Raw genomic sequence first — 27,022 nt, 5'->3', positions numbered from 1 at the left:
AATCCGACCTTGGTTGTTCACACTGTGGCCGCATTGAAAAAAATCAGACCTGGGTCTGATTCAGGATCACATATGGAAGTGGTCAAAATCTGATTTGAAAAAATCTGATCTGGACAAGATTTGAGTGTTCACACTACTGAAGAAGTCGGACCTGGTTACTTGATGACCCCAAAAAAAATGTGATTTGGGCCACTTTTGCCTGCAGTCTGAACGTAGCCTAAAAGTCATTTGTGATGTTCTTCTGTCGTTTGTGTTACATGGTATTTATAATTATTTTATACACAAATATGTTCATATCCTATGTTGGGTTAAATCTGTGTTAGGTTGAATCTGTGTTTTTTCTTATTTTTTCATCGATTTTGTATATATTTGGTAGGCCTGTGTTTGAAGTGGGTTATGTTGTATTTAAATAATTTTAAATTTTTTTGGATGATCAGTTGTTTTAGTGCTTGTATTTACTGACTGTGGGACAGTATATATTTTTCTTACACTTTTATTTCACTATTTCACAGTTTTAATGAATACAACAATAAATAGAGAAATACATCAAAATCAGAATCAGGATGTGCAAAAATACTGTACATCATATTAATAGGGGATGTGCAAAAGTTCACAGTATAGATACTGCAATAGTCCAAGACGTGCATTATCTAACGCTAAACTAAAGAAAATGAATAGGCTAAATTAAAAAAGGTAAAGCATAATATGGGCAGAAATATGTCACCAGAAATTTTATTTGAATCATTCATATTTGAACTTGAATTGCTTAACTTGAATAAGCCTTGTTGAACATAATTTTAATTATATTGTTTGTTTACAACTTGAACAATTGCATCGACAAACCGAATTTGAATAGCAAAATTGAATTCATTAGTTTGTAACTACATTTTCACTAAAAAACTGAATTTAAATTATAAAATTGAATTCAATAGAATAAAAATAAAAATGAAGTGATTACATTTTTTGTTGAGAAAATCAAATTCAAATAAAAATGAATCAAATTCAGTTTCTACTGACACATCTCCATTAAACATATTTGTAACAGAAATGTAGACTTAAACCATAGACTTAAACAACCAACCAACAACTTAAGAGCAGTATACTACAATACCCTAAATACACTGCGAGTGCCCTTTACTACGGCAAGCTGGAGAAGGCAATTAAGCCTTCGCACATTGTTTGGCGTGTGTTGCTGTTGATCGAAGAAGTTTGGTGAAAACGTTAGTTTGTCGTAAGTAAATAATGACAGGGTTTTGTCGTTGTAAAACTCATTAATGCTGTCGTTAGCTGTCTAACGTTAGTTAACTTAGCCTCGCAAAGCTAAAAACAAGTGTAGCGTTAGCTAGCGGCATCTAGCTAGCTAACTTAATGTTAACGTCACTTTCTTTCTTCTTTAGGGCACAATTTAAGCTGCGTGTTATTTCCTAGCTAACATCAGAGTTACACGCGAACTAGGTAGCAGTTAACAATGCAAGACCATGGTAGTCTTGAGAGAAGGAATGTGTCCTGGACTGGATGAGGATTTAGTCCGTGACCTCCGTGCTGCCGATATTAAAACAGGTGAGTGTGTGTTTTGAGGCTGCTTCGTCTTAATCAAAATCCAGACCAGCCATAACAAGCATGGTTTCTTGTTTTCACAGTGGAGGACGTGGTCTCGTCTGACATTGAGGAACTTGCTCAGAGATGCTCTGTATCATATAAGGTATGTATACCATACATTCAAATCCATATATAGCTCATTCACTCAGGTGAAGGACCCTGAAAACTATGTCAGTAAACACCCTGGGAAACAGCCTTGCCAGATTGGATTGTCAGTTTCTAGTTCACTCATATCGCTGTGGAGATAGGTCTGGCAATGCGGAACTACTCCACCTATTACACCCACCAAATCCAACTCCAACAGGTGTTCAAAAACATGCACTGAAGCGCTGCTTCAATTAAGTCCCTTAAACCAAGTACATAACCTCATTTTTTAATTTTACCTTTATTTAACTGGATAAGTCAATTGAGAATCAATTCTCATTGACAATGGTACAAGACATTTAAACATAAATACAGCTAGTGCAGTACATTAACATACACTAAAATACTCAAAAACATCACAGTATATACCGTATGGCCTACTGAGTAGGCTATATACAACAACCGAGCTCTAATTAGGTACTGTTATAGAGAAGGCAGCTGTGACGAAGCGAATGGCAGATCCCTGAAGACAAACTTTATATCACATTATTTCCTTGTAATGAATCAAATGCATAGCTTTCCTTTGCTGTGTTAAAAATAATTTAAATTAAACAATAGACACCCACACTTTAATATACTTGACATAAACAGTGTAGCGTGGGTGAATTAGGCCCTGACCAATATCATGTTGATCTTTCACACTTTCACCCACATGCAGCATGAGTTTCTCATTGTATAAGTGGTTTATATTAGGTGATCTTTTTTTTTTATTTAAATATTACCCCTAATGTAAGAAGACCTCCCACTTGGCTTGTTAGTATGTACACCCATGGCAAGCCAGTCATTTCGTTAACAAGCCAGGCAAAATTGTTTCACAGCACAGGTTCAATTGAAGGTTGAAGATCACATTTGCTTATTTTTTTCTGTATATTTAATTGTATTTTCCCCACTCAGCGATTGCAGCTAGACTACAGAGTTCCCTGTAGATATAACAAGCTTATACAGTATAAGCTTGAAAAGAAAACAGGTTTGTCCTTACTAATTTAGTTCATAAGCAAGGAGGCACTGTCGCATCTAGTTTTATGCATTATGGTTTTATCAACTCTTATGGTTTTCATGATTTCCTTCCTCATTTTTATAATGCCTATGTATTTATATCTTTAAAAACACTAAGTGTTTTTGTTGTATGCCATTGTATTACTGTGTCTTGTTTAGGGCTGGGTATTGTTTAAACGTTTTGGTACGGATACCGTGACTTCAATACCGGTTCCTGAACTTTTTTCAATACCAATTTTATAAAAATCTATTTTAACAAAAAGAAATTACAACATAACACATTACGGTACAAATCTTTATTTTTATTTTTCAGTTCCTGCACACGCACACTGTAGTCAAGCCTCTCAAAATACAACAACACACGCACACACACACACACACACACACACACACACACACACACACACACACACACATGGGTGACCCGTCTCTGTGCATAACATAGTTTTTGCAGTTTCTGCCTGACAGTCAATCATCAGCATTATTAGATCTTGATACAAACATGCATGGTTATTGACTCACTGATGAGATTTACTCCTTAGATATTGAAATTTGGTATTGAATGACTGATGTCTTGGTGTACTACTGTCTTGTTGGCTACGTATTGTTTTAAGCTAATTAAAGCTGTTTAGCACTACTGCCCAAGCAACATTCCCCCCCCCCCCAACAGAAATCGCATGGCAAAATTTGTAAAAATTGATACAGTAAGAAATAAAAATAGTATTTTAAATATAGTTATATCTGTACCGTATGCAATAAACAATAGAAAAGTTTCTAGCCATGAGGAAAGCAAAACTAAAACAACTTATTGGGTCTGTCACAAAGTCCTTCATTATCAGTTTGAACCCACAAAGAAAGGCCAGCACTTTCAGTTTCAAATCATTTCACAGTGAGAACCATGAAAAAAGAGAGCAGACCATGATAGAAATTCGACCAAACTCAGTTCTGACCTTATGGGCAGATAACAGGAAACTATTATTATTTTTGTAGATCGTAAATAGTGTTTCCACCAAACGTTTTCAGAGATATAAGAGTGCAAAAATAAGGAAAGTGACCCAGAAGGACCTTGTAGATAAGTGTACTGTTTTAGTGAATGTGTGTGTGTGGGTGTGGGAGGGTGGGTGGGTGTGGGAGGGTGGGTGGGTGTGGGTGGGTGGGTGGACAGGGCATGAAAGTCAACCAAAGCTTCTTGATACAAAAATGAGTGAGAGTTTTAGGGCGCTTTCACACCTGCCTCGTTTAGTTCGGTTAAATTGAACTAGAGTTTGTTTGCCCCGCTAGTGCGGTTTGTTTGGGCAGGTGAGAACGCAGCAATCGAACTCTGGTGCGTACCGAGACCTGCTTGAAGAGGTGGTCTCGGTACACTTTCAGTCGAACTCTGGAGTGGTTCGTTTGTGGTGAGAACGTGATCCGTACTCGAACTGCACCAACTATACATACTTCTCCAGTCTGAGCTAATGTCTCCTGTAGTCAGGTGTGTTAAGCAACCTGTGATGCAGCAGAGCATGCAACTGTAGCAGCTTCAATGTTTCTCTCACAGAAATAGACTTCGGTCAAGCTCGCCGTCTGTCATTCGCATCTCCGTGGTCACCCACCGCTAAAGTTGGAGACAGATGCCGGCAGAGCAGAGGGAAGTGTCTGTGACCAGAGCAGACGTAGTAACGTCTGTCGCGAAACAACGTCTGATAATTTTAATTAAATGAGCTGGTTTGAACATGGAGATGCAAGAACTATGCACTAATCCAGAACACATGACATTCTTCCTGTATTTACTTTCTTGCTCCCGCCCCCAGACACATCCAACCAATAAGAGGAGTGGACGTTTTTGCCTGATTTGCAATGACGCATTTTGTTACGCTTGGATTTTTCCAGGTGTGAAACCAAACCAAACCGAACCGAGGGGAAATCGCTTCAAGTTTACTAACTCATCAACTGATTCGGGCCAAAGCAAACGAACTACAGGTGTGAAAACGCCCTTACAGTCAGTAACACATCCTCACTGGTCAAACTGTCTGTCTGTACATCCAGTCAAAATATTTTGTAACCCCATGAGAAGCTTTAGAAAAGTTTGAAATCCATCCTCCTATCACGGTGCATGTTCTTTTCATGTTGGCTACATGTAATTCAACCTGTGACTCTAGTTCCCCCAATGTCTTGCATATTATAGGAGTTAAATACCACCTTGCTCGAGATGATGAAAGTGTTAGAAGATATCATCACAGAATTAATGAATGTTTTTTTCACCCAAGAAATCATTACATTTTTGGAATATTCTTTTTTCCATCGCTGCCTGCAGCAGGTTCAGGTCATCGCCGTGGCCGAGCTAGACGTTCTACCAGCTTGTTCAGCCTGCAGGCATCCCCTGAGCTGATAACCAGCATCCCTCTGGTCCATCAGACTCTTGCTGTTGATTTGAACCATTGTTGTGCACACACACAACGGCTAGGAGGTCAATGCTAGGTCAGCTGCACCGACGCGTTCATCTGACTAAAGCAACCTGCAACACTTAAATTAATTAAAGCTGCTCATGGCAAGTTTTCTATGTAAAAACACACCCATTTTATAAGCCTAGATCCCAAATTTGGGGCGCCAACATTCCCATTGAGACCCAACAGATTTGCCTTATTTTCCCTAAATAAATATCTGCTGTTGGACATTAATTCTGGACGGACATTCTCTCTTCCCAGAAGAAGAGACTAATCAGAATGTAAGCCTGCTAAACAGCAGTAAGTGCTCTTTCTCTGATCTGTTTTCATAAAAGGCTTCATAACCCAGGCCGTTTAGTGAACAATGTGTTTTCATGCAGTAGGTTGATGTAACATTGTACAATGCAGTTGGATGTCCTACTGTAGTGTGGTAGGTAGTAGGTTCCAACATCAACTAAGCTAATACTTCTGCTCTCAAGATAATTCAAATTTCCTTAGACATTCACATATATTTATTTATTGAAAACAGAAATCCAAAGATCTCATTAGGTGATAGCAGAGCAAGAGTCCTGATCTGATTGATCTTTTTCCGCTATTATTCTAGAGTGGAGGAATGTTTGTTCAATTGCCTCATGCTGCCTACAGTCATGCTCAAGTAGGGCATCTTTAGCTTTTGTAATGTGACATATTTCCGTGTGAAAGTGAGTTTGTGTGCAGTGTAGAATTATGAGAGGGATATGATAAGTGGGCGTAACGTAGCGACCATGGAGTCTCGGATTGACAAGCTGATTAATCTGCCCACAGGCGGCCGATTGCAGGACATGGCGGCTTCGCCATGTATGAATAACCACAGCGGTTTAGAGTGATAGCGGTTTAGAGTGATAGAGAGCGATACCCACCCATTATTAGATCTGGAGACAAACTAAAATATCAGAACACACCTCTGACCCATGATATCGCCTTGATAGCTACTGTGACCCACAAACCAACGGTCAAGTGCAGTTTTATATGATGGGAGGCGTTGGCTGGATGCCCCATATTACATTTTATTGGATGCATTTATTTCTGCACCCTGGAGATATATATAATATGAATCATCAAAATATTAACATTCTGTAGGAGGAGAAAAGAGTGTTTTACATTTTTTACATTCTCATTTTTTACATTCTCAGAAAATGTATATGTGACATATACCAACAGATTGGTTTGTAGTTTGATTTGTGATTTTTAGTTGCACGTTCATGTTAGCAACTAACGATTACTTTCAAAGTCGATCAATCTATTAGTTGTCTGGTCTATAAAATGGTGAAAAATGTCGATTGGTGTTTTCCAAAGCCCAAGATCAAAAGTCTTGTTTTGTCCACAACTCAAAGATATTCAGTTTACAGTCACAGAGGATCGGAGAAACTAGAAAATATTCACATTAAGAAAGCTGGAATCAGAGAATTTTTATATATATATATATATATATATATATATATATATATATATATATATTATATATAAAATGATTCAATTCGACTAATGGATTATCAAAACAGTTGCCGATTAATTTAATAGTTGACAAATATCGATTAATCTTTGCAGCTCTAGTTCATGTGGAAAACTTCTGCTTTAAAGGCTGTTGTATCAGCATCAGTATGCAAGGTGATTTATTGGCAAGTAAAAATCCAGTCACGTAATGACTACTGTTCTTCTGGTGCCATCCCCGTGTGGGATCTAGAACTTATGGTAGGCGGGGATGTTTTGGATATATCTCCCTAATATATAAAAAAGCAGGACTCCATTATAATTAACTGAATAATGCCTAATTGTCATATGTGCTTGTTTGTATTAGGACTGGGTATCGTTTAAAAAAAATTATGATACGAGTACCAATACTAGTACCCTTAAAGTGATTCTGATACAAATAGAGTACTTCATTTGATACCTTTTTTTTTCTACTTAATTCTATAACCATCATGTGAATAGAGGCATCTCGGCATGCTGAAATGGCAACTTTGTTAAATGCTGAACTTCACCACACCACAGGCTGTGTGGGTTGTGGCTGCTGCGGTATTGGGCCAATCACACATCGTATCAAATCAAATGCTTGCGATGATTGGCTGCAAGCAAATCCATACAAATAGGTTTGTCGGGAGGGTTTGGTTGTCTCAACTGAACACTGATAGAACATGAGTGGCATTTTTCAATATCTTTTGACTTTTAATTTACGAAACAAAAGATAACCAAGCTAAATGATAATAAAATAATTGTTAATCCCAGCATAATCCTGAACCATTGTGGTTGAATACCTAAAACTAAGTATTGTAAAGCGATACAAGCGTCGATATGGAGCAGAACCTGCCCTACGTTCTTGACATGCTCTCCAGAATGCGATTTAACCTCACTAGTTTTAATCTTATTTGGTGTTTATTTTTGTAAATTACCTGCTGACGCCGTTCAAGTGCAAAGTGGCCCACTGTAATTTCAGTAATCAAATATTAACGTGTTCATATTATGCTTTTTAGCGTTTTCCCTTTCCTTTATTGTGTTGTATATCTTTTTTGTGCATGTAATAGGCTTCCAAAGTGAAAAAGTCCCCCCCAAAGGGACTTACCATCTCCAACAGAAAACACTGTTCACAAACTGCTCCAAACAGCTCTGTTGTAGTCAAGCCTTTACTTCCGTGACAAACATGCGTCACTTTGTAAGACGTAATAACTAGTGCTTTCAGTTAAACGCGTTATTAACGGCATTAACGCAAACCCATTTTTTTATCGTGAGATTAACGTTCTTTTTGGCCCAGCAAACTTTGTAGTTTTTTCACATGCTGTTTCAACAACTAGTAACGTTAGAAAAACTACACCACCACACTGGATCTAGCTAGACCGGAAACAAAACAACATGCACGCTGCACACACTTGTTTGCACTTGTTTGCGAGCCGGCCAAAGAGTAGTACATACCGGCAAACTAGTCGCTTTTCGACAAAAGTCGCCGTTTTGAATGGGGTCCGAGACCCGGTGCTAATACGGCACCGGTGCCTTAACGACCGTTATCTACCGGACCAAATAGCAACGCGGATTTCGGTGCCTTATTTAGGTGCCACTTAGATGCCTGCGCTTCTTTCTGATGCATTAAAATGAGAAAACATAATGGGACAATAAGAAATCAAGGGACATTTAAAATAGATAAAAATGTGCGATTAATCGCGAGTTAACTATGACATTAATGCGATTAATCGCGATTAAATATTTTTATCGTTTGACAGCACTAGTTATAACACGTTATAATGCTTGCCTAGCTGCAAGTGTGGTGCGCCCTCATACTCTGCTGCAAGTGTGGTGCGCCATCATACTCTGCTTCTGATTAGCTAGCAGTGCTTACCTAGCTACTGCGCATGTGCGACTCCCAACAAAGATGGAACAGAAGTGAGATGCCTCACTCTGTAGCTAAAACAGAGAGCTCAACACACAGGGTAAAAAGAGGAGCTGCAGCAATGTGTAGTACACCAAAAATATGGTGATTTTTGAAAATGAAACCATGTAAACCTATTCTGATATAACCTCTAAATACAATTATGAACCTGAAAATGAGCATAATATGAGCACTTTAACCAAATCTGAGCAGACAGTGTGGCTATGATTACATTATTTAAAAACAACAAGCCAACATTTTGCTTTGGGATTATAATCACAATGGCCCAATTGGGCAGAAAACTACCCAATCTGGCAACGCTAGCTGAAGTAGATCAGTACATGTTGTGTTGTGGCTTATCCATGCAGCAGTGTGTGAGCCTCATATGCTGTAATTATTGTATTTCAGGCTTTATTTGCCATCCGCCGAGTGCTGCTGGCCCAACACACAGCATTCCCTGTGTCAGGCGCTGATCTGTATGAAGAACTATTGAGCTCAACAGCCATCCTCTCCACTGGAAATCCCAGGTAAAGACAATTCTGCACACACAGCAGAGCACATAGTTTTGTCTTTCGAGGACTGGGATTTAACGGTGGGCTGAGTGCCACAAGAGCTTGACGGAAGATTCACCTCCACAATGAAATATGTATTCCTAAGGACAGCTCCCCACATATTGAATTAAAAGACATTTGCCCAGTGTTCAGTTTAGAGGCAAAAGTGATTTTGTGGTGATGCTTGTTTGTGCGTGTAGTGGCTTCTTCATCTGGGCCAACGGCTATTATTTCAGTTTGAAGTGTTTAATTTGTTAAGTGGTTGGAGTAGTTGTATTTTGAAAGTCAAAGGACATAATTTTACATGCTGCACCTGATTATTTGTGCTTCAACTACTATTGTTGTAGCAAGGGATGCATTTAAGTCATTTGTCAGTCTTATTATGTTTGCAATTTTTGCTCTTCAGCTTTGCAGACAAGCACAGACTTTCCACAATCACAGGATAACATGCAAAATCAATAGTATTGTACATTACAAGATTTTTCATAACCAGATTCCTCTGCATCGATCCCATTTATCAAACTAAAATATTTTCAGTGTTGTTAAAATCAAATTTGCATTGAACTGTGCCGGTAAAATATGCATCTGGAGTATGGTAGCCGTAGTTAAAAATACAGCAGAGCAATAGAGTGTTTTAGAAGTGGTCTGTGTGCTACATTTTTGTAGCTAGAGCCGACTTCTTTGCTTGTTATTCCATCTGGATAGTGAATGCAGCCTAAAGTGGCTCTGATATATCAGCTGCATTAACTTGGCCTCTAGCTTGACTACTTTCCACACAAAAAAAAAAACCATCACTGACAAGTCCTTTAAAACATTTTCCGGGACATCGGAAAATCAAAATTTAATGACTTGAAAGAAACCAAAGAATCCAGCTGCTACCAGCATGGCATTGTATTACAGCACTACTTAGAGAGTTAACTTGCAAAAGTGAGACGCAGCATCCAAAGGTTTGCACAGAGATGATTGCTGGCATCACAAGATTCAGCTATCTGTATGCAGTCATAGCACAAAGCATAGCATATAAATTCTCCACTTTTAGAAGGGAAATATTCTTTAGCCAGGACACAGACTGCCCTGAACGAATCTGTGAAATGGGCCAGCATGACATAATTTATAGGATGGTACCTTATCTACAGTTAAACTCACTGTTTCGGCATAATTAATGACCACCGTTGGTTTTTTTTCTCCATTGGTCCTTTTTAAATGGTTTTCATAAATTAGTTAGTGCTTTTGGATTTGTGATATGAATCAGCCATGTGAGTAAAAGCAGTGTAATTTGTGTGCCTCGGCTGCGCTCTACTGGTGAAAAGATGAACTGATGAATGATGCTCTTTGCTGTCCATGGTGTCACCGTTTGTACAGTCAGTATGGTGTGTGGTTTATGCAGAGACAAAGGAAACGTACACTTAGTTTATTAGGTATGCCTAGCTAAAACTAATGCAGTCTAATACATCATTCCTGCAAAAGCAGCACCTGAAAAGTCGTAGTGTTCCGTTTTTGTTAAAACTGTTTTAGAGATGTGTTAATTCAACTTCATAGTTAATTTGGAGGCTGCAGTTTGTGGTGCTGTTGAATTTTATAGAGTTTGAGAGGTGTTTCTAATGTTTACTATTCTGTGAACAAAATAGTAGAAATATGCAGTACAGTGCAGCACAAACTAAAACCTCCAAAATGACCATAAGGTTGAATTAGCACCTCTTAAACAGGTCCATCAAACCTAAACATTATAACTGTCATGAAGGAAGGATTTATTGCCGGGCTGTTTTAGTAGACTGCATTAGGGCAACTGAGTGTATAATATATGTAAAGGATTTTGTAGAGTAGATGAGAGACTGCAATCTGTTGATGTGCAGAATATATCCTGCTTTGCTCACTAGCTAATGCTGAGTGTGAAACTAGTTTTCTCGGCTGATCGGCTGCATAGACCGAAGACAAGATCTTGCAAGTCTTTGCGTCAGAATCGGTGAACTGGAACTGAAAGTATTTTACAGCTTTGTCTGAGAGAACATTGCCTGAATGAAATGAGGCACATATTTAAGTCTTCATCATACTCCGTGAAGACGGCCACATTCAGACTTTTTCTACCTAAAGCCAGACGCCCTGAAGGCTGTAAGCGCTGCTAGGACTTCTCTTCAGCTTTCAATCACATCTGTTGCTGGACACCTTTTTGGCATATTAATTTAATTTCTGTTTCTTCTTCCAGGTGTTTGATGCACAGTGAATGGGAGTCTTGAGCACAGAGAGGGATACATAGAATGGACATATACTTTTTAAGTGTGTGGTCTTATTTCAAACAACTACGTAGAAGTCAAAGAGCTCAAAGAAAACCCAAGTACTATAACTTGATAAAATAACCAAATGTGTTGGTGAACCTTTATACTTAGTTCTGTGTCTTGTTAGTAACATTGTGTCGGGGAACCTTTCTTGGACTGTCAGATTGTTCTATTCTTAACTAATTACAGTTGAACTGTATTCCTATTATTTAGCTGTCTCCTTAAATATCGTCAAGAAGCATTTGTCTTTGGCAGTATAACACCCAGCAACACACTAAGCATTTTATACACTTCCATCACAGCTAGTCCTAACAAACAAAAGTAGTCTAATCATTAATAACGAATAATAAATGGAATCATTTATTTTTAGCCACACATAATATCAAAATCGTATGTACCAAGATAAACAGAGACAACGCAACAAAAACTAAACAAACCTTATCAGATTTCCAGCTGATGTGGTGATTTGTCATACTAACAGGATGGATGATAAGGGCTGATAATGGTTTATAGCTTTCATCAGCTTGTGTATCATGTAGCCTACATAATGTTTTTGTCAACACTTGATAATATAATGACACAATGATATTATAATGCTATGCATAGGCTACTGCAAAAATGTTTGGGTGTGATCAAGGGATGAGATTCAGCCTCGAAAATTGCAACCATCGTCTTCCGTCAAAGCATTCTAATAAGGAATTCAGCCTTGTAGTTCAGCGTAGGTGGCTCCCAGCAGCCCACAGCCAGCCTGACAGTGAAGCTGCCTGCAAAAGACACGAGAATAATGCTGTTAATTCCCACTATTTCTTTGAATTATTATCCAGGTGCTGGAAATAAAGGAAGGATGTCAAAAATGGTCTTTTAAAAAGCGCTTTCCGTCTAAACAAATCAAAATCTGAGCCTCTTAATTGTTTCCGCTCCAAACACACAATACAGTAAGATAAAGAACTTAAGGTCCACAGTATTTTGATCTCACTGGAGAGTGAATTGAAGCAACTGACTAAAATTTTATTTTTATGATTTCACGTAACAAATAATAACAAAATTTGAAAAAAAAAAAAAAAATGAGTGCAGCCCATAAGAAATTATGAATCTGTGGCTTTTGAAGGACAATCACTTTCAGCCTTCGGAGTCCATACAAGAACACTACCTAGTGCTTCATCAACAGTGCAACCCTCCTTTGCCCCATTCTCAGAGAAGGCAGGAATAATGCAATTATGTCCATTCCCACCAATTCTCCTCTTCACAATCATGCTGTGGGGGTGAGAACCACTATTCACCAGCCACAGGCTTCCAGTGATGCTTAACCTTCAGGCGGAAGGACCTTGGCTATGTAGATTTAACTGCATCGCTGTCACATTCATCATCGCACGTGCTGCCACAGATGATGAGATTCCACAAGCTACACAGATCATTGAACTCAACATAGACAAATATAAGCATTCTAGGGCTGCACCGAACGATTATTTTAATAATCGATTAATCTGTCGATTATTTTTTCGATGAATTGGATAAAAAAACAAATAAGCATTAATTTACATCAACTCAATACATACTTACATACTTGTTGTTTTAGTTAATAGTTGTGTAAAGGTAAGTAACCCAAAGAGCAGATACAGACAAGACACACACACACACACACACACACACACACACACACACACACACACACACACACACACACACACACACACACACACACACACAATGTCAACAATAACTGATATGGGACAAAGCACAGACTATATACATGAAAACAGATAGAAAAATGAATGGGCCGAAAAAGGCGAGTGAATAAAAACGTCTTTAGTCTTGCAAACTATACCACCCCTGCTTTGTTAGCCTACTGTTATTAATGAGCTAACGCTAGCTTGTCATGCTAGTCAGCTGGATAGAGTAAACAGCAGCACCAGAAGAGCTACTGGAGGGACGTTACGTTCCTCACTTCAAAACTGAACAGAAGTAGGATTGTGTAGTGACTTTACCCTGCTGTTGAACTCCCTTCCTCCTCATCAAGGACTCCAACATGTTTAAGTTTTAGGTGCTGAATCATCACCGTGGTGTGCCCGTGCCATGCCATGTTGCTTTTGCTTATCTTGCAATTAACACGTTTTTGATTTATTTAGTGTGAAATGCTCCCACACCTTGGATGACTTAGTCATACTGATTTCTCTGCCTCCGCCATGTGTTTCAGAACAACGTTACGGGTCTCTCCGGTCTCTCTCCGTATTTCCTCTACCCCCGCTCTGCTCTTTTTTCTTTTCTTACGCTCCGCTCTGCGCTCAACTCATTTTTTTTTTTTTTTTATCTCTGCGACTGAGTGGCGTAATAGTGCGCGACACAACGAATCGATAATGAAATTCGTTGCCAACTTTTTTAATAATGGAATTTTATCGATTCTTTGTTGCAGCCCTAAAGCATTCCAGTGCTGAAAGAACAGATCTTTAAAGCATTTCAACAACAAACACTACATTGGTAATTATCAAAATATAAGTGCAAGAGTAGTTTGGATAAACAGAAGTCTTTCTTTTGCAAATGTTCCACCAAAACAAGTTCCTTCCCGAGACCATTTTGAAAAAGCAACAGTCACTGCGTCCGGAGCTTAGCGCCGCCCAAGATGATTGTGATTGGTTTAAAGAAATGCAACCAACAAAAATCCAGCAGCTAAAAAAGGAAATATGGGATAGAAAATCTATCTCGTAAAGCCATTGCTAAACATTGTGAGGAAAATCTTATCGCTAATGACTTATTACTAAAGTTTATTGCTGCTGTGTGAACACATAAAAAAGAGCAGATACACTTACAGCCAAAACACACTGGGTGCGTAAGCGCCGCCTATAGCAGCGTAGCGCAGCTATTTTTATTTCTGCACCCATGTTATCCAATCTGTCCTTTCATACCAGCCACGTAGCGTCCAAGTCGGCGATAGCGATAGTTTCGGCGTCTCCTCTATTTCTTGCGGGAGACGCAAGCGTACGTGTCAAGCTAGACAGGTAATCGCATACAGGAAGAACACTTTACAAAAATAAAACACCTAGGTTCGTGGTTATTTCGGCTGTCTTGACTTCTCACAGCGAGACACGCAATCAGAGAAGAGAAAAAAAAAAAAAAAAAAAAAAAAAAAAAAAAAAAAAAAAAAAAAAAAAAAAAAAGAGAGAGAAAAAAAAAAAGAGAGAGAGAGAGAGAGAGAGAGAGAGAGAGAGAGAGAGAGAACTATTGAAAAGCAAACTATTTTTATTTTATTTAAAAGATGAAGCCAGTGGCTAAGCTTGATAAGATGCAACTGAAATTAGGAATTGGCCAAACATCTTCCGAATAGTCTGGAGCCTAATGCAAGCTCTGTTTATATTGTGTTCACTCAATTGCAGTTTTTGTTGGCTCTACGGATGTACATGGACTTAATAGTTTATTACATCGGATGGCAGTTGTGAGTAATGTATTGCACCTTGTTTCTTGCAGCTTAGATAAACTGCTGGATTCAGGCTTGTATACTGGAGAGATAACAGAGCTGTCAGGAGGCCCAGGAAGTGGCAAATCTCAGGTGAACATTTCCTACCTTCCCTCTTCATCACTGATAATTTCAGCCTCATAAATTCCTGCTTTTTAGAATCCCCTCTTCTCCTATAGAATAAGAAATTTTACTCTGGCTGAAATAATACTTTTCGAAGTTATACTTCAGCTAACACAAATTATCCATGCTATCTTTAACTATTTCCTGCACGCTTGTCATGTCTTATAGGTGTGTTTCGGTGTGGCAGTGCACATTTCTTACCATCTGAAACAGAGTGTAATATTTATCGATACAACAGGAGGGCTGACTGCCAGCCGCTTGCTTCAAATGCTCCAAGCTGAAACAAGTAACACAGAAGAGCAGGTGAGTTGACAGGGAATGAGTTTCAAACTAATAATACATGATGTGTAATATAAGACAATGTGAAACAAACTGTCATTTTACAGATGGAAGCTCTTCAGAGGATCCATATCTTCCGTTTGTTTAACATTTTCTCTTTACTCGACTGTCTGTACAGTCTTCGCAGTGGTGGGCTTCAGCAGGTTTGTTGCGGTTACTTTTTTCCCTTCTGCTTAAAATATACCAATAATCCTTCTGTACCGAGGGCACCTTTGAGAAAAACTATCAACTTTTTCAGCAATCTAATTTTGTATTAGGTGTCTGTTGGCGGTGGCTCTGTCAAGGCAGTGATCGTGGACTCCGTGTCAGCTGTTATCTCTCCTCTACTGGGAGGCAAACAAAATGAAGGTGATATCTCTTTCTGCAAGTCAATCATAGTGCATGATACCTAAGGCTGTGTATACACCTGAGCCTGTTAACTCCAAATGTCTGTAAAATAAATATCACAACATTTGGAAAGCATAACATCTAAGTTAGTTCCAGTCATGAGAAAGTGTGGGGAAAAAAATCATAATTGTTTGTACAGTCACAGTAAACCCTAAACCATCACATTTAGAGTAAAAGCTTACATTTCTAATATCAGTTATAAATAGAGATGTTGTCCTTAACCTTGGAGCTGGTTCAACAGGAGTCTGACCTCTTGAGAGTCAAAATAATATTATTAATAAATTCAATTCAATTAATAATACAAATAATAAAGTTCTTAAAGGTCCTATGACATAGTGCTCTTTGGATGCTTTTATATAGGCCTTAGTGGTCCCCTAATACTGTATCTGAAGTCTCTTTCCCAAAATTCAGCCTTGGTGCAGAATTACAGCCACTAGAGCCAGTCCCACAATGAGCTTTCCTTAGTATGTGCCATTTCTGTGTCTGTAGCTATTGGGGAGAGAGGGGGGGGCAAGGTGGAGGGTGGGTATGTGACCTTGACCAACTACCACTTTGCTCGTTTGAAAGCCATGATGTCGCTCTCTTTCTCATGGGCGGGCCAAATTCTCTGGGCGGGCAAAGCAGAGAAAGGGGAGGTAACCAGATTCCAGATCGGCCCGTCTGAGCTTTCATTTTCTCAAAGGCAGAGCAGGATACCCAGGGCTCGGTTTAAACCTATCACCATTTCCAGCCACTGGGGGACCATAGGCAGGCTGGGGGAGCTCATATTAATGTTAAAAAACATCATAAAGAGAACATTTTAATCCAAGTGAACTTAATTCAACTTTATTGTTAACTATTGGTTCATAGAAAGCTCCAAAACTTTGATCTAATTAAGTAATTACTCAATACAACAGGTTCAATAGGCAAGATCTAAAATAAACCTACCATGTGCAATTGTGAAAAGACATTACAAGTCTGAAAATGTAATTAAACCTCTGAAAACATTAAGTTTCCAAAACTAGCTAATTCATGAAGTATTTTGTTAGAGCTATAGGCACTTTAAACAAACACCGGTCTATGTATACCAGTTCATGAATAAATTAATGTCTGACCCACCTCAGCTTGAGCTTTGAGAAATTTGTTATAAGAAAGTTATAGTTAATTTCTCTGGAAGCAGTTACTTGTTCTCCACACCTGAGCAGGGCTAGTCGAATAGAAAAAGTACAAAAAAACAAATGAAAAAAAAGGACTAAAAACTCTTTAACTGTCTTTAAAGTGATGGTTCGGAGTAATTCACCCTAGGGTCCTTTGCACCATGACCTCGAGCCAAACACCCCCCCAGAAGCTTTTTTCACCTGGGTCTAACATTGGGCGTGTTAGCGTAGAGTAGCGTTAGCCGCTGAATAGCTTAGCGCGGGGCTAATGGACCCACGTTTGTATCTCTTAAATGACCCCACTAATAATGCCCGAAATGATACCAAAGGTCTACACTAGTATATATAGGTTATGCTCTCATAGAACGATGGATTGGAAAGTTTGTAAGTACACCAGAAGTTTATGAACACTTGCCTGCTCTCTTCTGCTCTGTTGCTGTTGCTGCTGCTGCTGCTGCTGCTGCTGCTGCTACCTGCAGTTAGACGAGTGCTTAGGGCCGTCTATAAATTACTACACCGAAAAGAGATACAACAAAAATATGTATTAATTTAATGATTAAATAAGGTAATGTCTCCAAACTTACCTCAATTATTACTTGTCTCCTGCTAGTTATATTACAGCACTTACTTTAAAAAATAAGTTAAATTAAAAAATGTTTTTGTTGCATCTCTTTTCGGTGTTGTAATTTGTAGATGTCCCTAAGCACTCGTCTCACAGCAGCAACAACAACAGCAGAGAGCAGAAGCCAGCAGGCAAGTGTTATTTACATAAACTTCTGGTGTACTTACAAACTTTCCAATCCATCGTTTTATGAGTGCATAACCTATATATACTAGTGTAGCACTCTTTGCTCGTTCGGGCATTATTAGTGGGGTCATTTAAGAATACAAACGATAGTCCATTAACCTCAGCTATGCTCGCTTCGCTTACTCCTAAACGTCCAATTTAGACCCAGAGTGAAAAAGCTTGGGGTGTTTTGGCTCGAGGTCATGTTGCAAAGAATAGGACTACTCGAACCATCACTTTAAAGACAGAGGATTAGCTCAGTTCAGTAGATCCTTTTTTAGTTGGGGAATGCTGAGATGAAGTAGTTGCATCATAAATGAATTGGTATTGTCGGAAAATGTCATAAACACAAAAACTTTCTCAGCATATGTGGTTGGGTTTGATAACTGACAACCCCACAACTGTCATCAGATTTTGATTAAAATGTAGCTAAATTCTGATTGGTGCACCAAAGTATGTGACATCACCTTGTTCCAATTCAGCCTTGCCCACTTCAAACCAGTGAGAGGAGTAAAGACAAAACCGCAAATGCAGCAATCTCTCATGTGAAATAACAAACTATTCAAACTTTGGCATGAAACTAATCATGTAGGACCCTATCACTCATAGTGAAAGCTGATTGGAAAAAAAAAATGTTTTTTAGATCCTTTTAAGGGATCACCAAAGTAATTATAATTCATCCTATGGGGACAATGACATTTTTTACCAAATGTCATGGCAATCCCTCTAATATTTTCAGTCAGGACTAAAATTGTGTACTGACCAACATTGTAATCCCCTAGAGCTAGACAGCGTGGCTATCAACAAAATTAGTCAACCATAATAACATTAAGGACTGTAAATGTCACAACAATAATATCTGTTGCCTTAGTTACTACTGTTGAATTGCTTAGAAAGAACCATGGAAAGACATTGTGTATTCTGTACAGGGAAAAAAAGCCTCTCTTACAACTTCCTGTCCCTCCAGGCATGTCCTTGATGATACAAGTGGCAGGAGTTCTTAAGACAATGGCAAAGGACTTCAATGTTGCTGCTCTGGTAAGGATGACCCAGTCCATGACGTGTGCTACTCTGAATGCAAGCTGCATTTCCAGTGTCAATCTAAACTCTCCACAAACCCTCTTACATTTCCTCTTGTTATTGCTTTGAGACCTGAAATAAAAAATAACCTCTATTTTATACTTGTAAAAAACTGGGTAAGAACTAAGGTTCATATGTGTGTGTGTGTATGTGTGTGTGTGTATATATATATATATATATATATATATATATATATATATATATATATATATATATATATATATATATATATATATATATATATATATATATATATATATATATATATATATATACGTACGTACATACATACGTGTGTGTGTTAAGCGACTTTGAGTCCATGAAAAGCGCTATATAAATTCAATTTATTATTATTATATGAACTAATCACACTAAAAAGCATACGCCAAAGAAAATTTTGTTATTTAAAGTGAGATAAAGATAATTTGAAAGGCTGTTTGATGGTCCTCTTTGATTTAAAGTGGGACAATATGACAATATTTACTTTTCTCTTCTAAAGCTTGTATTATCTCTTGCGAGCTGTACTAAACCAAAAAACAGAATGAAGAAATGGTTTGATAATCCCCCAAGAGAAAAATAAAAACGACTAAACATGATGGTGTCTGGGCCTGCAGGTTACAAACCACGTTACGAGGAGCGGCAGCGGGGAGCTGCAGCCAGGCCTCGGTGTGTCGTGGAGTCACATCCCCAGAACCAGGATCCTGCTGGAGCGAGTAGAGAGGGCCACGCCTGTCAGCCACTCAAGCATGCGCTCTGCAACACTGATCAAGTCTTCTAGACAGGTACTACAAGCAGCATTGACTTGCACATCATCCAGCTAAGTATTGATTCTGTCAAAGGGGTTTCGTTGAAAGGCAAATGTCAAAACTTCTCATTAAAATGGAGACTTTGAAGTTACATTTGCGCTTGTACAACAGGTCTGGTGTGAAAAGCTCTTTATTTCCATTTGAAAGCAGCTTCCAGCAAGATTTTCTTTTTTTTCTTCTTTTTTTTTTTACACGAAAACTATACCAGTCTTATTATTCGAATTCACAAATACAGGCTGTGACAGACAAACCGCCTCATTCTGCTGATTTAGATCCAGGACACTCGCAAGCAATTTTAAGATAAGATACACTTTTATTGATCCCCAGTGGGGAAATTTGGTTGTTGCAGAAACAACAGAAATAAATAATAAGAGGTACATAAACTAAAATAGAACAACATAAATAGAAACTATACAAGAGTATTTGGAGACAAACGACATGGACAGACAGTGGTGTGATTAATGGCAGCAGAGTCAACGGGTCTATGTAAACCGTGTACAGCAGGCTTTTATGATATGGTTAGGTAATGGATCTCAGTGTTTATCTGTATTATATAACATCTGTAACATTAACATAATATAGTTTGATATGGTACAATTTTGATATAGTGATTGAAAAGAGTATATAGTATGTGTGTAGTAATGTAGTATAGAATAACATAATATATTGTATAGTACACCAGTATAACAGTATGTGGTAGAAGTATAGTATAGTGCAATATAATATAAGAGTATAAGTATAGTGCAACAATATACCATAGTATATAGTATAACTTTGTGTAAGATATAACGTAATATGTTGTATAATACAGCAATATAACATGTAATATAGTATCATATGGTATAGTATAATACAGTTTATAACAAGAATATATCAACAAAAAAAAAAAAAATCTACAGTCTATTACTTTTTCCTCCTCTCATAAATAACTGTCCACAAAGGCATTAATTATACATTTTCTGTTGTGGAGTTACAAATAAGATTCTGTCAGGCGATACAAAAAGCACTTTGACAAAGCACATCCAGAATGAACATAGCCAAAATGAATATTTTATATTTCAGCCAAGTTGTGTTTCTCTTTAAAAAGAAAAGTAAATCAACACTGTAATCTGCTCTACTTCTTAGCCTTGTCACATCAAAGAAGAGTTTGACTTGCAGTGGGGGAGTCGCTCTAAAGAAGCATCATCAGGAAAGAGAAAACTGGATGAGACTGATTCCGGATGATAGCCAACTATAATCCTCTGACCTAAGGTACATACATGTTTCTGAATCAAATTTGCAAAAAAAAAAATTGTGTCTTTGAAGTTTCCTTCTTTTCCCCTCTGATACTACAAAGCACTATGCAAATATTTGAATGATTGCTGAACTTAATTCCAATCCCCCCAAAAAACTGTTGCTACAATCATTAGCTCCCTGGTTTGCGACCTTCATTAGACTGATGTATAATAGCTTCAAAATTGGCCCATTTAGATCATGATACTGGCAGTATGCTCCTTTTGAGATGCTCATCCAACCCTCTGCTGCAGCATTAACATTTCATGGGGTATCCTTTGTGTGTGAGAGCACAGATTATAGACTTCTTACAGAGGCTTGCAAAAGTGTTCATACCCCTTGAACTTTTGTCACGTTACAACCACAAATGTAAATGTATTTCATTGGGATTTTATGTGATAGACCAACACAAAGCAGCGCATAATTGTGAAGTGGAAGGAAACATTTTTTACAAATAAAAAACTGGAAAGTGTGGCTTGCAAAAGTATTCAGTCCCCTTTACTCTGATACCCCTAAATAAATTCCAGTGCAACCAATTGCCTTCAGAAGTCACATAAGTAGTAGATGGAGTCCACCTATGTGTATTCTAATCTCAGTATAAATACAGCGGTTCTCTGTTGTAGTATTGACTCGGGAGAGGGGGATACTGAATACTTTTGCATTACATTTTCCTTCCACTTCACAATTATGCACCACTTTCTGTTGGTCTATTACATAAAATCCCAATGAAATACATTTACTTTGGTGGTTGTAACGTGACAAAACGTGGAAAAGTTCAAGGGGAATGAATACTTTTGCAAGCCTCTGTATATAGAGAAATGGGCTACTTTTACTCTTATATCAAATTTTTTTGTCTGGTTATTAAATTTCTTTGGTGTTAAAAGGGAGGAATGTGTATCTTTCAAGCCTTTCAGGGGAAGGTTCATATGGCTTTTGCCCTCTTGAGAGCTTCAATACATTCAGATATTTAATTAAACCCCCTCCTAGCCTGAAGTAACCCGGGATAGAAAGGCAAATCGTAATTATCCTTGAAAGCCATTCAGATGCAGGGGGCTTCAGTAAAAACCTTTCAGAAAGAGTCTCATGATTTAGAATGAAAGTGAAATGTATATAGTTCAGGAGAAGAATTTTATGACATACAATACTATGACTTTTTTATGAAATGCTATACTATGACTTTTTCTATGACATACTATGAATTTTTAAGATAAACTATACTGTGACTTTTACGAAATTTTTCTGACATACTGTACTATAACTTTTTATGAGATTTTTGACATACTGCTGAACGAATACGCTGCGTGTTTTAAATAGAATAAAAAAATTTTAAAAAAAGAATAACGAAATGCAATATGTGGTGGCCGGTGTTGATTCTGTGGCGCACCGCATTTACGACATACTATACTATGTCTTTTCCTGACATACTATAATATTTCTTTTACTTTTTACAACATACTATATACTATGACTTTACTTTTTACGACATACTATACAATGACTTTTCATGACAATATAATATGACTTCTTTTTTTTTGTACTTTTTACGACATACTGTATACTATGACTTTTCTTATACTTTTTACGTCATCCTATATGACTTTTTAAATCATTTTTTACGTCTTTTCTTTTACTTTTTACGTCATCCTATACTAAGACTTTTTTTACGACATACTATACTATGACTTTTCATGACCTACTATACTATGATTTTATTAACTTTTTTACGGCATCCTATACTATGACTTCTTTTTTTGTACTTTTTACGACATACTGTATACTATGACTTTTCTTTTACTTTTTACGACATACTATGACTTTTACTTTTTACGACATACTGTACTATGACTTTTTTTACTTTTCATGATACTGACTTTTTTTGTACTTTTTACGATATACTATACTATGACTTTTCAATTTTCAATTCAATTTTATTTATAGTATCAAATCATAACATAAATTATCTCGAGACACTTTACAGATAGAGTAGGTCTAGACCACACTCTATAATTTACAAAGTCCCAACAATTCCAACAATTCCAGTAATTCCCTCAAGAGCAAGCAGTGCGACAGTGGCGAGGAAAAACTCCCTCTTGGGAAGAAACCTCGGACAGACCCAGGCTCTTGGTAGGCGGTGTCTGACGAGCCGGTTGGGGGTGTGATGAACAGTATTTTCATGACATACCATACTAGGACTTCTTTTTTTGTACTTTTTACGACATACTTTACTATGACTTCTACTTTTTACGTCATACTATACTATGACTTCTACTTTTTACGACATACTACACTACAGAGATGGGAGTAAGTCACACATGGGCAAGTCACAAGCAAGTCTCAAGTCTTAACCTTCAAGTCTCAAGCAAGTCCAAGTCATTTTTTGTGACAAGCAAGTCAAGTCATAGCTTTGGTCAAGCAAGTCACAAGTCAAGTCATACCAAAGTTTCCATTTTTAAACAAGCTAAAGACTGTGATTATGAACTGCTGGAGTTTTATTTGCATTTTTTTACTCAATATTCAAAAGACATTGCGTCCACATACATCTGAAGAGTTTAAATTAACACAACTAAAAAAGCACAGCCTAAAACTGATATTAGGCCAACAATAAATCAACATTGTTCAATATGCCTCAAACATGACATCAAATCATGAAATTCCTTCAAACAATTCAAGTATAATGGTTCCTAAGTCAAATAATATTCTTCAAACATGCCTCACTTTTATGAGACAGAAACACATCCTTTAACCTTTCCTTCTCTTAAAGAACAAAACACATTCTTTTGGAGGAGCTGAATCCCACCACCTTTGCTTATCACATGGAATGGAAAGTATATGTTGATATTTGTCAGTGTATTTGTGAGTGAATGTGTGCGTGTTTGAGAAAGAGTGAGTGAAAAGTTATTATACAGAGTGTGTTGTATGTGTGCCTAGCTTTATTCGCATACTTATGTCTGCGTGTGTGTGAGAGAGAGAGAGAGAGAGAGAGAGAGAGAGAGAGAGAGAGAGAGAGAGAGAGAGAGAGAGAGAGAGAGAGAGAGAGAGAGAGAGAGAGAGAGAGAGAGAGAGAGAGAGAGAGAGAGAGAGAGAGAGAGAGAGAGAGAGAGAGAGAGAGAGAGAGATGTGCCTAGTTTTATTCGCTCTTACTGCCACCTTGAACAAAGAGGGGAGAGTGTGCTTATTCATGGCCAAAAACTGAAGGGAGTTCTGTCCATCACAAACGTCCAAATAGAGGTTGAATATGTGGACTGGAACCCGAATCTCTCCCAATTTGAAGTGGCTGATGAAATTCGACGTCGGAAATTTTTGCACTGCAGACCTTGCAAACTGCTGTTCGTTTTTTTCTTTGCCTGATCAGATGTGTAATCCTTATAGCCAAACTTTATTATTTTCTGTGCAGAGGGACATAGGCTCACACGCGCACACCCTTTAAAAAAAAGGTGTTTGCATTTCAGAACCTTAGGAAATGGACAGCAGCCGACACGAACACACACGCCATAATAAAGCCATAAAGTAGGCCTAGCCTATAGGCTATCGTTCAACTCAGGACAGCGCCACTTATCACAAATACAGATAGGATTGGAGATGAAAAGTTTAACTGGCACGTCACCGCGATCAGCTTCGTGGGAAATTAAGAATCAATGTCACCGACATAGCCAAGTTGCATACATAGCCATGTTAAATTATTAATTTTAGATCAATGTAAAAATGAACTGGCAGTCTGGCACAAGTGGGCGGTCAGTATTTTCCGTGGGTGCTCGAGCTCCAGAGCACCCACGGTATCGCCGCCCATGAGCCATAGCAGCCATAGCCAGTGTTGTTTACTGACGGTCTGCCGCCGCGCGCCGCGTCATCATATCAACGGTTCCTGCGCATGCAACAGCACTAAAATCGTAAAGTTAACTCCTCCTCAATATCGGAGGGGGAAAAAATATATTTATTAAACAGAAAATCAAGTCATTTCAAGTCATTTGACTCAAGTCTAAGTCAAGTCTCAAGTCATGAATATCAAGTCGAGTCTTTTATGAATGTTAATCAAGCAAGTCTCAAGTCCTAAAATTTGCGACTCGAGTCAAGTCATGTGACTCGAGTCCCCCATGTCTGCTACACTATGACTTCTACTTTTTACGACATACTATGACTTTTTTACTTTCATGATACTAATTTTTTACTTTACGTACATACTATACTATGACTTCTACTTTTTACGACATACTATATACATACTATACTATGACTTTTTTTTTTTCTTCTTTTTACGACATACTGTATACTATGACTTTTCTTTTACTTTTTACGACATACTATACTATGACTTTTCTTTTACTTGACATACTATGATTTGATTTTTTTTTTACTATATACTATGACTTTTCACAACATTTTTACGTCTTTTCTTTTACTTTTTACGTCATACTATACTATGACTTCTACTTTTGACAATACTATACTATGAATTATTTTACTTTTCATGATACTCATTTTTTACTTATATACTGTATACTTATGACTTTTCTTTTTACTTTTATACATCATACTATTCTATGACTTTTTAAATCATTTTTTTACGACATAAATACTATGACTTTTCATGAAATTTTTACGTACATCCTATACTAGGACTTCTTTTTTTTTTACTTTTTTCGACATTCTATACTTTGACTTTTCATGACATACTATACTATGATTTTTATCAACTTTTTTACGTCATACTATACAGTAACTTTTCATGACATACTATGAATTTATTTTTTTTACTTTTTTACGACATACTATACTATGACTTTTCATGACATACTATTCTGACTTTTTTTTTTTACTTTTTAAGACATACTATACTATGACTTCTACTTTTTACGACATACTATAGTATGACTTTTTTACTTTTCATGATACTGACTTTGTACTTTTTAAGACATACTATACTATGACTTCTACTTTTGTCGTACTATACTATGACTTTTCATGATACTGACTTTGTACTTTTTAAGACATACTATACTATGACTTCTACTTTTTACGACATACTATAGTATGACTTTTCATGAAATACTATACTATGACTTCTTTTTTGTACTTTTCATGACTTCTACTTTTTATGTCATACTATACTATGACTTTTCTTTTACGACATACTATACTATGAATTTTTTTATTTTTCATGATACTGACTTCTACTTTTTACGACATACTGTGTACTAAGACTTTTTTTTTTGACCAGCTCAGACTCTTTTTCTGCAGGTAGGTGCAATACTCCAAGCACAATTTGTAGAAAACACAAGACATTTTTATCAGCATTTTGTTTATTCCTAACAGGAGACAAATTAAGTTCATGAGCTAGGGTTTAATACCTTGCACAATGTTCCATTCAGGCAGAAAAATGTATGCATGATGCAAATAAAACCCCTGCTTTTAATCCTGCTGCATATTCATTTCAATGTCAAGAGTTGTTACATAGCTTGTAAAACGCATTTCGTGATTTACAGTATTAATGTATTGAATCTTACAAAAACTATACATTTCCATTTGCTCAAACAAACCATTTCATCAAAAATGTCATCAGTAAGTTGGCTACGTCTATCCCTAGTATTCAAGATCTTCCTATTACCAGAAAATTGTCAAAACTAATGTATACCATTTGTGTCCTCTGTTTTGTCATGTACAAAACAAAAAGGGCTTGGAAAGAATAAGTTAAAATGACCTGAGGACAGTGATTAGTGTCACAGTAATTCCCCCCCCAAACCTGTTCAAACTTATTGTGACATCTGGCCTTTGTGTCCAAACCATAAAGCCATGTTCATATGGTTTAACATGGATGTAGAGTTAAGTTACACAGATATCCATAGGTCAGGGAAAAGTTAACAGTGTATAAAATGTGTTTTCTTTTGTTTTTATTATTAACAGGGAGGTACGACCCGCCTCTTGCGGATACATTCCCAGATCCAGCTTGGTGACACTCTCTGGGCCTTGCTGTCGTCTTCAGGTTCAGCCAGCGTATGTGTGGCTGAGGCGGCGTCGTAGTCCTGTACGAGGTCTCCGTCATACGCCACAAAGTACCGCCTCAGTTTGTCAAAGTCCTGCACTGAAACGGGCAGGAAAAGCTTCACCCCACTGAAGATGTCCAGCAGCGTCTACAGAAAAAGAGGCAGAGGACACATGTGAGCAGACTGCTCCAATTTTAAGTTGTGGTCAAGCTGCATTAGCATTCAATTAATAATTTAGGCCAACATGTTAAAATAAAAAAAGTCATCTTGTGTTACTGAA

At 37.5% G+C, this 27,022-nt stretch overlaps 2 protein-coding genes across 5 annotated transcripts in view; one reads left to right on the top strand and one right to left on the bottom strand.

The window, feature by feature from the left end:
• The first annotated feature begins 1,115 nt into the window (after window positions 1-1,115).
• Window positions 1,116-27,022, top strand: rad51d (RAD51 paralog D). Of its 2 annotated transcripts, XM_039778632.1 has the most exons (12): window positions 1,116-1,231; window positions 1,398-1,560; window positions 1,641-1,702; window positions 8,971-9,089; window positions 14,846-14,927; window positions 15,126-15,260; window positions 15,344-15,439; window positions 15,554-15,644; window positions 18,574-18,644; window positions 19,301-19,468; window positions 20,618-20,743; window positions 26,663-27,022. In XM_039778632.1, the coding sequence occupies exons 2-11, from the start codon at window positions 1,479-1,481 to the stop codon at window positions 20,714-20,716; spliced, it is 1,005 nt and encodes a 334-aa protein (XP_039634566.1). In that variant the 5' UTR covers window positions 1,116-1,231; window positions 1,398-1,478; the 3' UTR covers window positions 20,717-20,743; window positions 26,663-27,022. The 2 variants fall into 2 exon arrangements, with proteins under 2 accessions (XP_039634566.1, XP_039634567.1); XM_039778633.1 differs by lacking the exon at window positions 15,344-15,439.
• lig3 (ligase III, DNA, ATP-dependent) overlaps window positions 26,044-27,022 on the bottom strand; it is a 29,989-nt gene continuing 29,010 nt past the window's right edge. For all 3 annotated transcript variants that reach the window (XM_039778623.1, XM_039778622.1, XM_039778620.1), the window contains exon 21: window positions 26,044-26,889. In XM_039778623.1, coding sequence (XP_039634557.1) covers window positions 26,656-26,889 — 234 coding nt within the window. In that variant the 3' untranslated portion in view covers window positions 26,044-26,655. The remainder of the gene's footprint in view (window positions 26,890-27,022) is intronic.

Source organism: Perca fluviatilis, chromosome 16 (genome assembly GCF_010015445.1).
Source record: "Perca fluviatilis chromosome 16, GENO_Pfluv_1.0, whole genome shotgun sequence".
NCBI classification, from domain to species: Eukaryota; Metazoa; Chordata; class Actinopteri; order Perciformes; family Percidae; genus Perca; species Perca fluviatilis.
This window is presented reverse-complemented; position numbering and strand designations above follow the sequence as displayed.